Genomic DNA, 15,493 nt, shown 5'->3' with positions numbered 1-15,493 from the left:
TTTTGTTAGCGAAAGAAAAAAAAAATATATAAAAATAACCCCTTCCCCTTTTTAATTTTCCATCTTCCATTCTTCATCATCCATGTTTCACTTTTAAGACAGCTTATTTGCATAACCTTTGCTTATTATTTTTAAATTTAAGAAAAATTTTAAAAAGCTTTTAAATTTCTTTTTTTTTTTTTATTATTTGCATTTTTGAACTTTTGCATTTTACCGTTTTGCCATTATGGCATTATTCCATTTTACCATTTTGCCATTATTCCATTTTACCATTTTGCCATTATGGCATTATTCCATTTTACCAATTTGCTATTTTTGTTTTTCTTTTTCAATATATGTATCATATCGCAAGTCAATAGAATAAAGAGCATTTGTTCTGTGGTAAAAAATATTGAAAAACGCCAATTTATCGAATCACGTATAAGCTAATTCTTTCAAAATGAACTTAAATTGTATAATGAAGCAACGGAATAAAAAAAGAAAAAATTGAAAATACAGAAAAAAAGAAAAAAATTATGAACAGTTCATATTTAACCAAAATGGAAAAAAATTTATGCATAGTTCACTTTTGTAAAAAGAAAACACTAATTTTTTTTATCTTTAAATTACATGATAATAGAACGGCAAAGTAGATGGGTGAGGAAAAAAAAAAAAAAAAAAAGGAATAAAAACATGTACATTTACCTTATTCTTTTATGATACAACATATTTGTACTGTCACACTCCTTTCAATTTCTCATAATTCATATTTCACTTCGCATTCTTATATTTTTCTAACAATACAAATAGAACATATAGCCAGCAGATACTTAATGTTATTCCGCCTGTATGCATATATTTATGTATGTATGTATGTATACTTTCCCTCCCCCCTTTATCGTCTATTGAATGTATTACGTGCGCAAACATATTCTAACCGAAGTCAATGTATCTTAAGTTGACCGGACGGTGTAATTCTCGAACAGCATAATTAAAATCGTTAAACAAAAAATATTTTTACATTTATGTTTCTCATTTCTGGCACCTTATTGTAAGATTTAAAATAAAAAGAATAAAGCATAATAGCGTGATAGAATGATAGTTTAATAACATAATAGCATAATAACATAATAGCATAATAGCATAATAGCATAATAACATAATAGCATAATAGCATAATAGCATAATAACATAATAGCATAATAGCATAATAGCATAATAACATAATAGCATAATAGCATAATAGCATAATAGCATAATAGCTGATTTGTACACACAGTCGTATACACTTAAAAATCGTGTACGCAAAAATATGAATTGTTCATACATATGATGACCGTAAAAATATGGCATGTACATGAATGTAGTATGTATATAAATATAACATAGATACGTACGAACGTACGTAAATCATGCAAGTGTACCAGCGGAGAAATGCCTGAGGCCATAATTTACTATTTAGTAAAATTAAAAAGCTTATATTTCCTAAATACATTTATTTTAATAATTAAAAAATTTTATATGAACGTGAAACACTTCGTAACATCGTTTTATTTATTTTTTTTCTTTTTACATAATATAAAATATATACACCGGTACAAACATATGAAGTATTTACCGTACAAGTAAACTGCACTAATAGTTTATATGATTAATTACAGTTATCATTGCAAGCTTTTTTTTTTTTTTTCTTTTTTTCCCTTTATCTTGTTTTGCCATACTATCAAACTATGTATGTAAAGAAACGTTATACGACGGATATAATATATATGGGGTAACACAACAGCAATAGATAAAAAAAAAAAAATATGGCAATACTAACATATGATAGTAAGAACATTGGGAAGAGCTGCTGCAATCATATATTGCAGTACACTTATTATGCCATTTGTATTTTTAGAGGTATACATACATATATATAAATATACGTACATACATATATATAAATATACGTACATACATAATATATATATAAGCATATATTTATATATATATAAATAAAAAAAGGAACAAGGGAAAAAAATCTTAAATGCCCATACATAATTGTCATAAGTTTGAGATTACATAATATCCGTTGATTTATATTTTTATTTTCATTACACCTAAAACTGCTTATTTAATTATCATATCGTTTATTACAGCTTACGAGATACCTTACTGGTGTTTTAACTTGTTAATTTGAATATAACAATTTTTTTTTTTCTTTTTATTTTGCAATACCTATGGATAATGCAAGCATAAAAAAATTATTTCTTTGCGTATATAAATTGGTGCACGTATTTAAGATTAATACATTTATATATGTATATATATAATACATATACTTATGTATGTTATGTATATTTAAGTATATATGTATGTATGTATATAAGTATGTATGTATATAAGTATGTATGTATATATATAAGTACATATATATTTATGTATGTACGTTACGAATGTAAGTATCAGTAATTGTAAGTATCTGTAATTGTAAGTATCAGTAATTGTAAGTATCAGTAATTGTAAGTATCAGTAATTGTAAGTATCTGTAATTGTAAGTATCTGTAATTGTAAGTATCAGTAATTGTAAGTATCAGTAATTGTAAGTATCAGTAATTGTAAGTATCAGTAATTGTAAGTATCTGTAATTGTAAGTACCTGTAATGTATTTATTATACAATGCAAGTTCCATCCTTGAAAAAGCTTAAGCTAAGTGTAGTAACAATATAATATGTATTGTGTACAGTTATGTACAATAAAAATATAAAACATTTTTTTTTCTACTTTAAGCTTGCTTAGCCGTATTATTGTAAATCATTCCTTTTAGTAATATTTATATATATTTATACAAATACATATATATATATTTATACGAATACATATATATATATTTATACGAATACATATATATATATTTATACATTTATACATAAATGTACATATACATACATATACATATACATATACATACATATACATATACATACATATACATATACATACATATAAACGTATATGCCAAAAGGATAAGCTATTTTTTGTACAATATACCAAAATGCAAGAAGTAAAAAAATATTTCTTACTAATTAATTTTACATATAAAAATTTAACAAGTAAATTGAACGAATATTTTGTAATAAATAACAGTGTATAATTTTTTTTTTTTTTTACTTAATAAATGAAATATTATCGACAGTTACCCTTTTATGTATTTCTTCTTATTCTTTAAAAACGTTTTATATATATATTTATATATTTTTTTTTATATATTTATATTTATATATATATTTATGTATATATTTATATATAATAAATTAGATAACTTTTTGCGCCTTTTTCTTAATTTTACATTTATATTTTTATTTTTTTTATCCTTATTTTATTTTTCCTGCGTATTTCTCCATTATTTTTACCCTTACATTTTCATTGTTCATTTTATTTAATTTTGTTTTATTTTATTATTATTTTTTTTAATCATTCTCATTTTTCCATTTTTCTCCATATATTGCATTTTTGATATATATATATATATATATATATATAAATTTATATATACTTTTGTTTATTCTTTTTTAAAATAAAAAAAAAAAAGAATAAAAGGAAACCTTGAGAATAGAACATAAAATAAATTCGTTGAATAATTTAAGCATATTACCGTAAATATTATTATAAAGTAAGAGAAAAAAAAAAAGCACGTTTCTACGTACATACATATATACGGATAAATATATATTTATATTATATACTTATTTATATGCGTTTCCTCCCTGGACTTACAGTTTTTATCCATTCCATAAACACTTATATGTAATAGTATATTTCCTATAATCATTTACCGAGTCGTTCACGTGTATGTTTATTTCAGTGTATGCTCATATGTGTATATATATGTATACGAGCTTGCCAACTATTTGTTTATATTATATGAATATATATATGTGTACGTATTAGCGCCTATATATAATATATGCGTTTGCACATTTCCATTGTATTTGTTTATGTACGTGGATGAAGTACTTTCATGCACTATTTTGAAATATCATTTAAGATACATGTTTAGATAAAAAAAAAAGAAAAAAAAAAAAAAAAAAAAAAAAAAAAAAGAGAACATAAAACAGTTGTAGCACATATCTTCGCATTTGTTTTCAATATCCATAACCATTATTAACATATCCATATAACGTTTACGTACATAGGGGCACCATTTAACATTTTTACATAGTATTACATAATAAGATAATTTTCTCACCAATGTTTTTCATTAATGTAGTTTTTTAAATTTTGCGTTTGTGTGTTGTGCGAGTAGTTAAAGTGTATATGGATATATTTACATGTACGTATATGTATTTATATGTACATATATATATCGTACTTATATTTTTTTATATTCTTTGTATTGTGTGTATGCATTCCTAGTGTGCATATTTCGAACGTGTAAAATTTTGAGCGGTTTAAAAATTTTTTTTTTTTGTTCCCCCCCCATTTTGTTTTCTTATATATATATGTACGTATTTATATATACCCACGTGTGCATGCTCATATATGTGTATACATTTTCTATGACTTTTTAACAGATATAATCAGAATGGATTCTCAAGAATTTATTCCTCAGTATAAGCTTATATTAGTTGGTGATGGTGGTGTTGGAAAGACAACCTTTGTAAAAAGGCACTTGACGGGGGAGTTCGAAAAAAAATATATTCGTAAGAGGAAAGAATTGGAAAAATAAAAAAAATGTGAACAAAATGTAGAAAAAAACGCAAAAAAAATGCAGAAAAAATGCAAAAAAAATGCAGAAAAAATGCAAAAAAAAATGCAGAAAAAATGCAAAAAAAATGCAGAAAAAATGCAGAAAAAATGCAGAAAAAATGCAGAAAAAAACGCAAAAAAAATGTAGAAAAAATGTAGAAAAAAACGCAAAAAAAATGCGGGAAAAAACGCAAAAACAATTGCTTCAATTGATGTGTGCACAAAATGATCTATGTGTATATTTACAAGTTTGGTCCTTGCATGTACTTAGAAGCCGTACGAATTGTGCTTTTTATATATTTTTGCATAGGTGTAATGCTATAATATTCCATAATGTATAGTAATATTTTTTCTTTTTGTTATCATTACATTTATATATTCATTTTTCCGTCTTTATAGCAACCCTTGGTGTTGAAGTTCATCCATTAAAATTTCAAACAAATTTTGGAAAAACTCAATTTAATGTATGGGATACAGCAGGACAAGAAAAATTTGGAGGGTTAAGGGATGGATATTATATAAAAAGTGATTGTGCAATAATTATGTTTGATGTATCATCACGTATTACTTATAAAAATGTACCTAATTGGTATAGGGATATAACAAGAGTTTGTGAAACAATTCCTATGGTTTTAGTTGGTAATAAAGTAGATGTTAAGGACAGACAAGTAAAATCAAGGCAGATACAATTTCATAGAAAAAGGAATTTACAATATTATGATTTATCAGCTAGATCGAATTATAATTTTGAAAAACCATTTTTATGGTTAGCTAGGAGGTTGTCTAATCAACCAAATCTTATCTTTGTCGGAGAACATGCAAAGGCACCGGAATTTCAAATTGATTTAAATATCGTTAGAGAAGCTGAAAAGGAATTAGAGCAAGCAGCCGCAGTTGCCATTGATGAGGAGGACATAGAAAATTAAGGGAACCAAGATGGTAGTATAAGCTGATAGGAAGCGAAGAACGTTGGAATATGTGTGAGAAAAATGGAGAATGTACAACGTGTAATATGTGATAGAAAAATACTGTTGAAAAATTAGATAGCTCTCTGCATATTAATGCATGTATATGTTATTATTTGTATATACCTAGAACAGAGAAGTAATATATATATATATATATATACACGTATATGTACATATATATATATGCACATGTGTATACATATGTGAAGATATACACAGTAGGTAATTATGTAGGTCACTGAAAATTTATAACTGTTCAGCCATCTTGTCAAGATCATATTTTGTTATATATATATATATATATATATATGTACGTACATATGTCTATACGATATGTATATATATGTATACAATTTTTCTATTCTTACATTACTGATACTGCTAAATATATTATTGTTATTATGTGGTTTTTCAAGTACCCCCTTTTCCCAAGCTCTTCTGTATATGTGCGCGAATGTATATTTTAAATAATCTTCATTTTTAATTCCCTTTTAAATAATTTTTAACGAATTATTTAAGTTATATATATAGGTTAAAAATTTTACCAATTTGTTAAAGCGAATGAAAAATAAGAAAAAGGAAAAAAAAAAAAAAAATCAAAAAAGGAAAAGAAAGAAAAAAAAAGTGAAGAAAAAAAGGAGAAGAAAAAAAAAAATATATATGCATACGTACCATGCGTACACACAATACATACATACCATGCATACATAAAATGCTTACATAAAATGCATACATACAATACTTACATATCATGCATACATAAAATACTTACATATCATGCATACATAAAATACTTGCATATCATGCATACACACCGTACATATGTATGTACAACAAACAAGTGCTAATAAAGAAAAGCTCTTCTTTCAATTTCATAAATATTTCATGTGTATTTAATAGTGGAATAACAATTTAAAAATGCGCATTTGGAAACTCATCTGGAGAACTTCTACTCATATGCATTCATATATACGTTTGTGTGTATATCATATATATATATATATATGCGCCTATATGTGCTTATATGATATATATCTACACAGTTCATGCTTTTTTGCCCTATTTTATGAGTATAGCATATATATATATATATATATATATAACGCCAATTATTGTTTGAAATTTTTAATATACATATACAAATATACATACATATATAAGTATACATATATAAATATACCTATTTCTGTATAGCTTACCTTTTCAATAGCAATTTCTATAGTGTTCTTGTTTATTTTCTATTTTTGTTTACAACAAATATATGAAATAACTCGTACTTGTTATACATGCATAAATAATTACATACCATATATACATACATATATATATATATATACTATATGCACATGAATAAATGTATTTTTATGTATACGTGTAGATACGAAACTTTATTTTATATTTTATTTTTAGACTTTAAAACGTTGAATTAATAGAAGGAAAGAAAAAACAAAAAATAAAGGTACATATGCATATGATGTATATACACATATATGTATATATTGAGGTATATTAGTATTAATTTTTGAATATATGCACTGCAAAAAAGCTACTATTAATATAATGTGTAAAAAAAATAGTATCATCCATTCTGCAGCTAGCTAAAGTACAGGCTTAAAATTCATTTACGCATGTAAAAATGGAGAATATTATGCCTTTTCTCCCTTTTTACATTTTTATAAATCACAAAAAAAAAAAAAAAAAAATTTAAATTTAAATTTAAATTAAAATTAAAATTTGAATTAAAACTTAAATTTAAGTGAATTTTAGAAATAAAAGTAAACTCATGTTTAAAATTAAAGATGCAATTATAATGTCTCAGTCGTAATCTCTTCTATTAAATTTTCTTTCCCGTCTTTTTTTTTTCTGATTAATTAGTGTATCTTTGTATCTCTTTATCTACAAGGAACATGTGAAAAGGGTGCAAGAATAAATGATTAAAAAAAAAAAAAAAAAAAGGGAAGGACACAAATGGGAAAGTTAAAAAAAAGGCAAAAACGGAAAGATGGAAAAAAAAAAAAAAAAAACTATAAACTGCCTTACTTGTTCGTCTGACTTAATAAGATTGATAAAATCTTTAACAGTTGTGTACTTAACCTTTTCCTTGTAATTCTAAAATGCACGTTATTTACAACAATAAACATATACAATACACGAATGTGCTTACATGCACACACATATATATGCATACGCATGCGTACATCAACAAAAGTATATATTAACATGTACATATAAGCGAAAAAAAAAAAATTTATAAAAATAAAAAAAATGTCACAAATTCGTTTTGTAAAATATTTACTATTTCTTACTTCTGCTTCTTCAAGAATAGCCTTTAATTTATCAGCACAAATTTTGTAGTTCGATATCTGAGAAGAGGTTTCTATTTTTAGAAAGAAGGGAAATAATAAGCGGTAAAAAGATACGCAGTAATGTAAACTATATAAACATTCATAATTTTTAACATTTCAATATATATCATGGAAAATATAGCATATTAAAATTTTGGGTACATATGTGTTCTCCAATATATATGTCTTGTTAACCTTCACATTCAATGATGAACTCATTAGATTTGTTCAGTTTGTTTTTGAAAATTTTTCTGACATTAATGTAATAAAGGTGGAGATAACATGTGTAATAAGGAAGCAAAAATGAAAAAAATTGAAAAAAAAAATGGGAAAAAAAAGAAAAAAAAAAAATATTCCATTTCTACTTACAACTACAATCTCACTCTTTAAAAATAATTTTAAATTTTACTTCAAATTTTCTTTAACAGTTGAAGGGATCCATTTTGCAGTATCAACATTAAATCGAAGTTGCACTTTAGTTTCAGCCTTTTAATAGACAAAATTTAAAGGAAAAAATATTTTTTTTTAAATGTGCATGAACAAGTCATGTAAAAAGGATGTATCGTGTTAGTTCATACGTCCATACGCTCATAAGGGCATGTATACATGCGCACACATATAAATGTACATGTATAAATATTTTTATGTTTAAGTATGTATTTGTATATGTGTGTGCAAGCGCGTGAACGAATTCATATGCAAGCAGAGATGTTCTAATGAGAAAGTCTAATGTGCAATCGGTAGTAGTCCTATTTAACCTTGTTGACACTCTGACCCCCTGGTCCTGATGACCGTGCTGTAATTTTCTGAATTTGACTGAATGGAATTTCAAAGGATAAAAAAAACTTTTTGCTTAATTCAAACATTCTTCCAAAAGTTAAGTGTCCATTTTATAGTAGTGTTAATATGAAAAAAGTGATTGCGTCGTGAGAAATCCGCGGATGTTAAAAAATTATTACATGTTCAGAAAATTGCGGCTGTTAAAATTTTATTTCACGTTCAAAAATTCCCTCATGTTAATAAATTATTGCATGTTCATGTATATAGTCAATAAAAAACTTATTTGTTCGAATTAAGTGAACATAAAAATAACACGCTGTCGTAATTGTATAAACAATGTTGCAATAAAGATAATTCAATTTAAGAGCAAAAGAGGAGAGATAGGCCAACGTACGTACGTACGTATGTATGTATGTATTTATATGCACTCACTTCACTTTAGCAGGGGCTTAAATGTATGAACAATTTTCATAAAATTATTCACATAAATTGGAAGAGTTACACTCTACAAGCTATTCGGCTATTTGCTTGGTATAACAAACCAATAAATAGCCTTTCTCATTTTTGAATTTAAAAAAAAAAAAAAAAAAAAAAAAGGGATCTTTGCAGTTTATTTAAAAAAAAAATAAATGAATAAGTAAAACATGATAGGCCGAATTTTTATTTCGAAAAGGGGAAAGCGGTAATACTTGAATATGTGCATTTTTTACATGTGTACAACTATATACATATATAATATGCATACGTAATATACATACGTAATGTACATAATATACGTACATATATATATATATATATATATATATATATATATATATATACGTATATCCCCCCCCCCATACATGTACACCTACGCAAAATAAGATGGGCGAACCGTATGATGATAAGCACGTGTATTACTCTGCTCCAAATTATTATACTTTTTGGTGGGCCTGAACATGCAAGAGGTTATAAAAGGTGTGCGCTGCATTGCTTTAGTAACAGAATTCAAGAAGACAAAGTAGGGGAGTATGAAGTAAAATCGAAGGCCTTAAAAAAGCTGTATGAAAGAAAATTAATTCATTATGTGAGTGATATAAAAAATATTGATAGAATACTGTACGAAAATGAAAAGGAAAAAGAAAAAAAAAATAGAAAATCTGTGTATGTTGGGATAGATTTAAATTGTAAATATTTACATATAGGTAATTTAATACCTCTAATTACGTTAGGTATTTTACGAAATAATAATACAAACATAATAATATTATTAGGTAGTAGTACAACAAAAATAGGAGATCCTTCATTTCAAAATGTAGAAAGAAAAAGAACAGTAGATGAAGAAATTTATGAAAATGAAAAGAATATAAGAAGTAATATTATTCGTTTATTTCTTCAAAAAGAAATGAATGAAAAAAAATTAAATGAAATTATTGAAAGAAGTAATAATGTGTTTGAAGATAACGAATTTATATACGAATCAGACACAAAAGGCTCATTAATAATTTTAAAAAATAGTTTATGGTATAATAAAATAAATATTATTGATTTTTTAAAATATGGAGAATATTTTTCTATTAACAAATTATTAAGAAAAGAATGTTTTCTGAATAAGTCATGCAAAAATTTGACATTAAAAGATATGAATTACGTAACATTACAGTCTTATGATTTCTTGTATTTATTTCAAAAGTATCAAACGTTAATTCAGGTAGGTGGATCTGATCAATGGGGAAATATACAGTCCGGCATTGAACTTTGTCAAAATATTTTTAACAAACAGTTATATGGATTGACAACTAATTTATTAATACATAAAAACAACAATAAATATAGTAAATCATTATTTAATGAAAATAGGAAATTACCCATATGGGTTGATAAAAATTTTAATCCTCCTTATTTATTTTGGAATTTTTTAAGAAATATAGATGATGTAAAATTGCAATCTTACATTGATATGTTAACGAATTTAAATATGAATATACATGAACAAGTCATAATTAATAGGAGGTGTAGTTATACTCATAAAGTAGTAAATGATAGTGTGAGTGTAAATAGGAAGGTAGATGAAAGAAATATGCAAAGTATTTACGACGAGCAAATTAACAAGGCAAAAACACAACTTGCAAATAGTGTTACATCATATGTATATGGAGAAGAAGTTGTAAATAAAATACATAAAATGAACAAAATGATGAAGTATCAAGAATTTGATAAAATTGAAAATGTAGATGATTTAAAAATATTTCCATTTATTGAAATTAATACTAACGATTTAAATAATAACAAAATAAATATTATTCACGTGTTAAGAAATTTGGAAATTGCAAATACAAATAAAGAAGCAAAAGAAAAAATTGGTCAGAAATGCTTATATTTAAATAAATTACTTATAGACGATCCAAAATTTCTTCTAAGTATTGAAAATTTTGTACAAGTGAAGAATAATAGTAGTTATTATGCAATACTGAGATTAGGAAAAAAGACATGTTACTCCATAATTGTTAAGTGAGTATTTTGCAGTAGAAAGGGGTGGGATGGTATCATATGTATTCCCTTCGAAATGTGAGTTGATGCAAATGCCCATTTTTTTTTTTTTTTTTTTTTTTTTTTTTTTTTTAGAGATACCTGAAATGTGTTTTATTTTTTTTAAAATTGCAATTATAGCAAGAAACAAATTTGCATTCGCTTTGTTCTAACTTTAATATCTGAAAAATTAGCTTTTCGTGTAATTGTTTAATCATAAGTGAAGGTTAGCATTTCGTGTAAAAAAAAAGGCATAAATGGATAAATAAAAGGGAAGAAATAATAATAAAAATATCAACAGTGATGATAATAAAAATGGCAATAATAATAATGATAATTAAAGAAAAAAAAAAAAAAAAAAATTTAAAACTAATTTAAACGTAATGAAGAAAGTGGGCAAAATTTATAATTAAACTTAATTAAAAAATTTTAACAAAAAAAAAAAAAAAAAAAAGGACGAAGACGGGGGGAGTGGATGTTATTGTTAGTGTCAATGTGCGTGCTAGTGTGAGTATCTGTGTGCATGTGCATGTGAATGTGAATGTGCATGAAAAGGGGGGAGGTACAACGATTTATACTTAAGGAAATATCCTCAGAGCGAAGTTAAGCACAGCTCCTTAATTGTTAAGAAAAGAGTCACATGAGAAACGGCTAGACTGTGTAATTATATATTTCATATTTATATATATATGTACACTTTCATAAAGTAAGCATTATTAAATATGGAGAACCCCCATTTGAAAAGCGTATTAAAAGTTTGTGCAATATTTTTTTTTTTTTTTTTGTTCCTACTCCTTTTACCTTTTTTTTTCACCCTTCATTTTTCACCCTTCATTTTTCACCCTTCATTTTTCACCCTTCATTTTTCACCCTTCATTTTTCACCCTTCATTTTTCACCTGTAGTTTTCTTTTGGTTTCACCCCATGTGCGTAGTAGCACGTGCGGGTACGACTACCTCCTCCTTTTTGCAGGCTTGCACATTTTCATCAAACAGCCAAAAATAAAGCAAAAGAGGATAAGACATATAACAATACCAATTGTTATGGTAACCACTTCATTATAATTAACATTTCCAGGGTCATCCCTTAAGTTAGTTCCTGTAGGATGAATATTAAAATTAGGATTTTGCGCTAATTGACTAGCCGACATAAGATTCTGTACATTCATTTGTGGATATGCTGTTCCATTTACAGCTGCAGTAGCAGGAGAACCCCCTCGTAATCCTGCTCCAAGTGCTGCCCCAGCAACTGCTCCTATTGCCCCTCCTGCTGTCCCTCCTACAGTTCCACCTACTGTGTTACTAACTGTGGGTTGTATATTTGGCGGATTAGGTGTAGGACTTGGAACTGCTGCAACTTGAGGTGAAGTGATTGGACGGGTAGGAACAGGTGCCCCAGAAGGTGGTATACCATTATTCATGTTAAAAGGTGGATTAACATTTGAGTATAAATTAGGAGTAACTATTTGAGGAGCTAATGGGGAATTATTAGACCCATCTATATCTAAAGAAAAAGGTCCTTGCATGTGTTTATGTACGCCTCCTAATAAACCATCAATAGCTTTGGAAGCAACTAAAGATAAAGTTGGATTGATGGAATAATTTAATTTATTTTGTAATTCGATATTAGAACTTTCAATGTCTTTTTTGTTTAATGATATATTCTTTTTTTTATTATGTTTTGTAAATGATGGGAAAAATACCTTTACACCTTTTATACCATCTTGAGTGTTATCTTCATTTTGAAAAGGAATTAAAGCCTCCTGTTGTGCTGTATTGAGTGAGTTCGGGTTCCCTTTTTTTAGTCTAATGGCATTCCTCCTACGAAGGGGTCTATGCGCACTATGTTTGCCGTTGTTGCTGTTGTTTCCATCAATATTGTGGTACACACCACTCTCACTAATATCGTGCGTAACCCTCTCACTGCTAAGGCGCGTATTACTATTACTACTATTGTGATTATTACTATCACTGATATTGTGCTTATTACTATCACTACTATTGTGCTTAATACTATCACTACTATTGTGCTTAATACTATCACTACTATTGTGCTTAATACTATCACTACTATTGTGCTTAATACTATCACTACTATTGTGCTTAATACTATCACTACTATTGTGCTTAATACTATCACTACTATTGTGCTTATTACTATCACTACCACTGTGCGTATTATGCGCCGCTCCATCAATCATCGCTTTGTTCCCCCTCTTTTGTCTACCATGGTTCATGTGCGAGTTGTTTTCCATATATGGTTCATGGCTTTCTAAATTTTTAACGTTTGAATTAGAATGATGTTTATAATCCTTTGAATGATGTGTCCTTCGATTCAAAGGCTGTGAATTTGTTGAAGCTCCTAAATAATTAAAAAATATTGCACAGAAAAAAAGCTCTAGATTGTAGTATTTTAAAAAAACCATTATGCCTACAATTCACTTAATTTTGAACATATACATTTATGTATGAACATGTACATATGTGTATACATTGTGTATATGTATATATATATATCCGCATGTCCTCTACATTTCTGTTAACCCTTTTAATACTGTTCAATTAAAATGTACACATGAATCATTATTCCTACTTATGTCAAAATGGGCCTATTAAAATGTAAATACAAAAAGCTGACAAGGTCATATTATAAAAATGGGAAAAACCAAAAACCTCAAAAAAAAAATAAAATAAATAAAATGCTTACATTAATAAATATGCAACTAAAATTATGTGCGGAAAAAAAAAAAAAAAGTACAATCTTGAAAATATTGCTTGTTGTGAAGACTGTTCAAAAGAAAAGCAAAGTAAAAATGGAGAAATAAACAATTTACATGTTTGTACACGTCAGTACATATATATATATGTGTTTGTATATACTTATATATGTGCATATGCGTATATTCGCCCACGCTCTTAAGCAAAATACACTGTCCCAATATACCTTGCAGAAATGTATAATATATATACAATTATATGAGCATGGGTATGTGAATACATTTCTTTACACATGCTGAATATTAAAAATAATGACTTAATAGCTCTAAGTATTTTTAATGATGACTGTTGTTTAATATGTGCGCTCTCATTGAATATGGGGCAAATCCACATACTGAAAAGATGAACGACATTCAAACAGTGTTACGTGCGTATGGGTACATACGTATATTTGTATGTATATATATATATATATATATATATTTGTAAACATATTTATATATTTAACACGTGAAAATTGTTACTTAAATAACCATTCTACCTGGCAGCATTGATTGTTTAAAAAAAAAAATAATAAATAATACAATAAAATAAAAAAATAAAAAAAAAGTTATATGCACCATTTTGCATGTACGAGTGCATTAATTTTGTATAGGAAAAACATAAACATGGTAAAAATATGCATAGGCTAATGTATAATATACAATTTTGTATATCCCATTTTCAATATTTTTTGGCCTTGTGTAGTGATTATGTCTTTTGCTTATGCATACCCATGTACGTGTACATTTATGTATACATTGATCCATGCATTGATCCATGCATAGATACATGCATAAATACGCGCATAAATACATAGACAAACCTGAAAAATGGATTTGTTATAGCTCATCATTTCATTATTTTCTTTGCTTCTACTTTTTTCCTTATACAGAAATGTTCAAAAAACAATTTGTTTATCATTACAATATTCTCTTTGACGTCCATTATCTCATGAACATTTCATACCATCAATGATGCCATTCAATGTTTCAAATGCGACACAAAAAAATAAATGGCCAAAATAATAAACTTGCAACTACAAATTTACAACTCACATATTCATAGCTAACTGCCAATTTTGCATACTATGTGAATAGCGCAAAAAGATAAGGACTACAGGAGCCCCTTTGTTCCCCTTCTCCCTTTCTTTCTATTCTTTATGGTCATTTTTCCTTTTTCCTTCACTTTTTCTTTCACTTTTTCCCTCACTTTTTCTTTCACTTTTTCCCTCACTTTTTCTTTGAACTTTTCTTTTTATTTTTGCTTTTCTTTAATTTCTGATCATGTATTTTTTATTGACCTTTTTATGTATAGTCTATAACATTTTTAATGCGAAAAAAAAACATAAAAAACCATAAAAAATTTATGTTTTATTCTAATACTATAATTAATGTTAAAATGTAATTGGGAAATGCAAAGTTGA

The 15,493-nt window shown here is 26.5% G+C and overlaps 4 protein-coding genes across 4 annotated transcripts; 2 read left to right on the top strand and 2 right to left on the bottom strand.

Annotated features, from left to right (window-relative positions):
- Positions 1–4,546: 4,546 nt before the first annotated feature.
- On the top strand, positions 4,547–5,636 carry MKS88_002776 (GTP-binding nuclear protein RAN/TC4; the record flags this gene model as incomplete). Its single annotated transcript, XM_067215815.1, has 2 exons — positions 4,547–4,664; positions 5,110–5,636. 2 exons carry the CDS (start codon positions 4,547–4,549, stop codon positions 5,634–5,636), a joined length of 645 nt encoding a protein of 214 aa, XP_067073357.1.
- A 1,857-nt stretch (positions 5,637–7,493) lies between these two features.
- On the bottom strand, positions 7,494–8,889 carry MKS88_002775 (peptidyl-tRNA hydrolase ICT1; the record flags this gene model as incomplete). Its single annotated transcript, XM_067215814.1, has 6 exons — positions 7,494–7,574; positions 7,719–7,787; positions 7,985–8,055; positions 8,219–8,274; positions 8,433–8,509; positions 8,782–8,889. The coding sequence occupies 6 exons, from the start codon at positions 8,887–8,889 to the stop codon at positions 7,494–7,496; spliced, it is 462 nt and encodes a 153-aa protein (XP_067073356.1).
- Positions 8,890–9,680: 791 nt separating this feature from the next.
- On the top strand, positions 9,681–11,417 carry MKS88_002774 (tyrosine--tRNA ligase; the record flags this gene model as incomplete). The annotated part of the gene is made up of 2 exons (XM_067215813.1): positions 9,681–11,293; positions 11,408–11,417. The coding sequence occupies 2 exons, from the start codon at positions 9,681–9,683 to the stop codon at positions 11,415–11,417; spliced, it is 1,623 nt and encodes a 540-aa protein (XP_067073355.1).
- An 846-nt stretch (positions 11,418–12,263) lies between these two features.
- On the bottom strand, positions 12,264–13,736 carry MKS88_002773 (uncharacterized protein; the record flags this gene model as incomplete). Its single annotated transcript, XM_067215812.1, has 1 exon — positions 12,264–13,736. The coding sequence occupies one exon, from the start codon at positions 13,734–13,736 to the stop codon at positions 12,264–12,266; it is 1,473 nt and encodes a 490-aa protein (XP_067073354.1).
- Between the last annotated feature and the right edge of the window lie 1,757 nt (positions 13,737–15,493).

The sequence above is a fragment of the Plasmodium brasilianum genome, chromosome 9, assembly GCF_023973825.1.
Source record: "Plasmodium brasilianum strain Bolivian I chromosome 9, whole genome shotgun sequence".
In the NCBI taxonomy this organism is placed as follows: Eukaryota; Apicomplexa; class Aconoidasida; order Haemosporida; family Plasmodiidae; genus Plasmodium; species Plasmodium brasilianum.
Note: the sequence above shows the minus strand (reverse complement) of the source record. Positions and strands in the feature narration are given on the sequence as shown.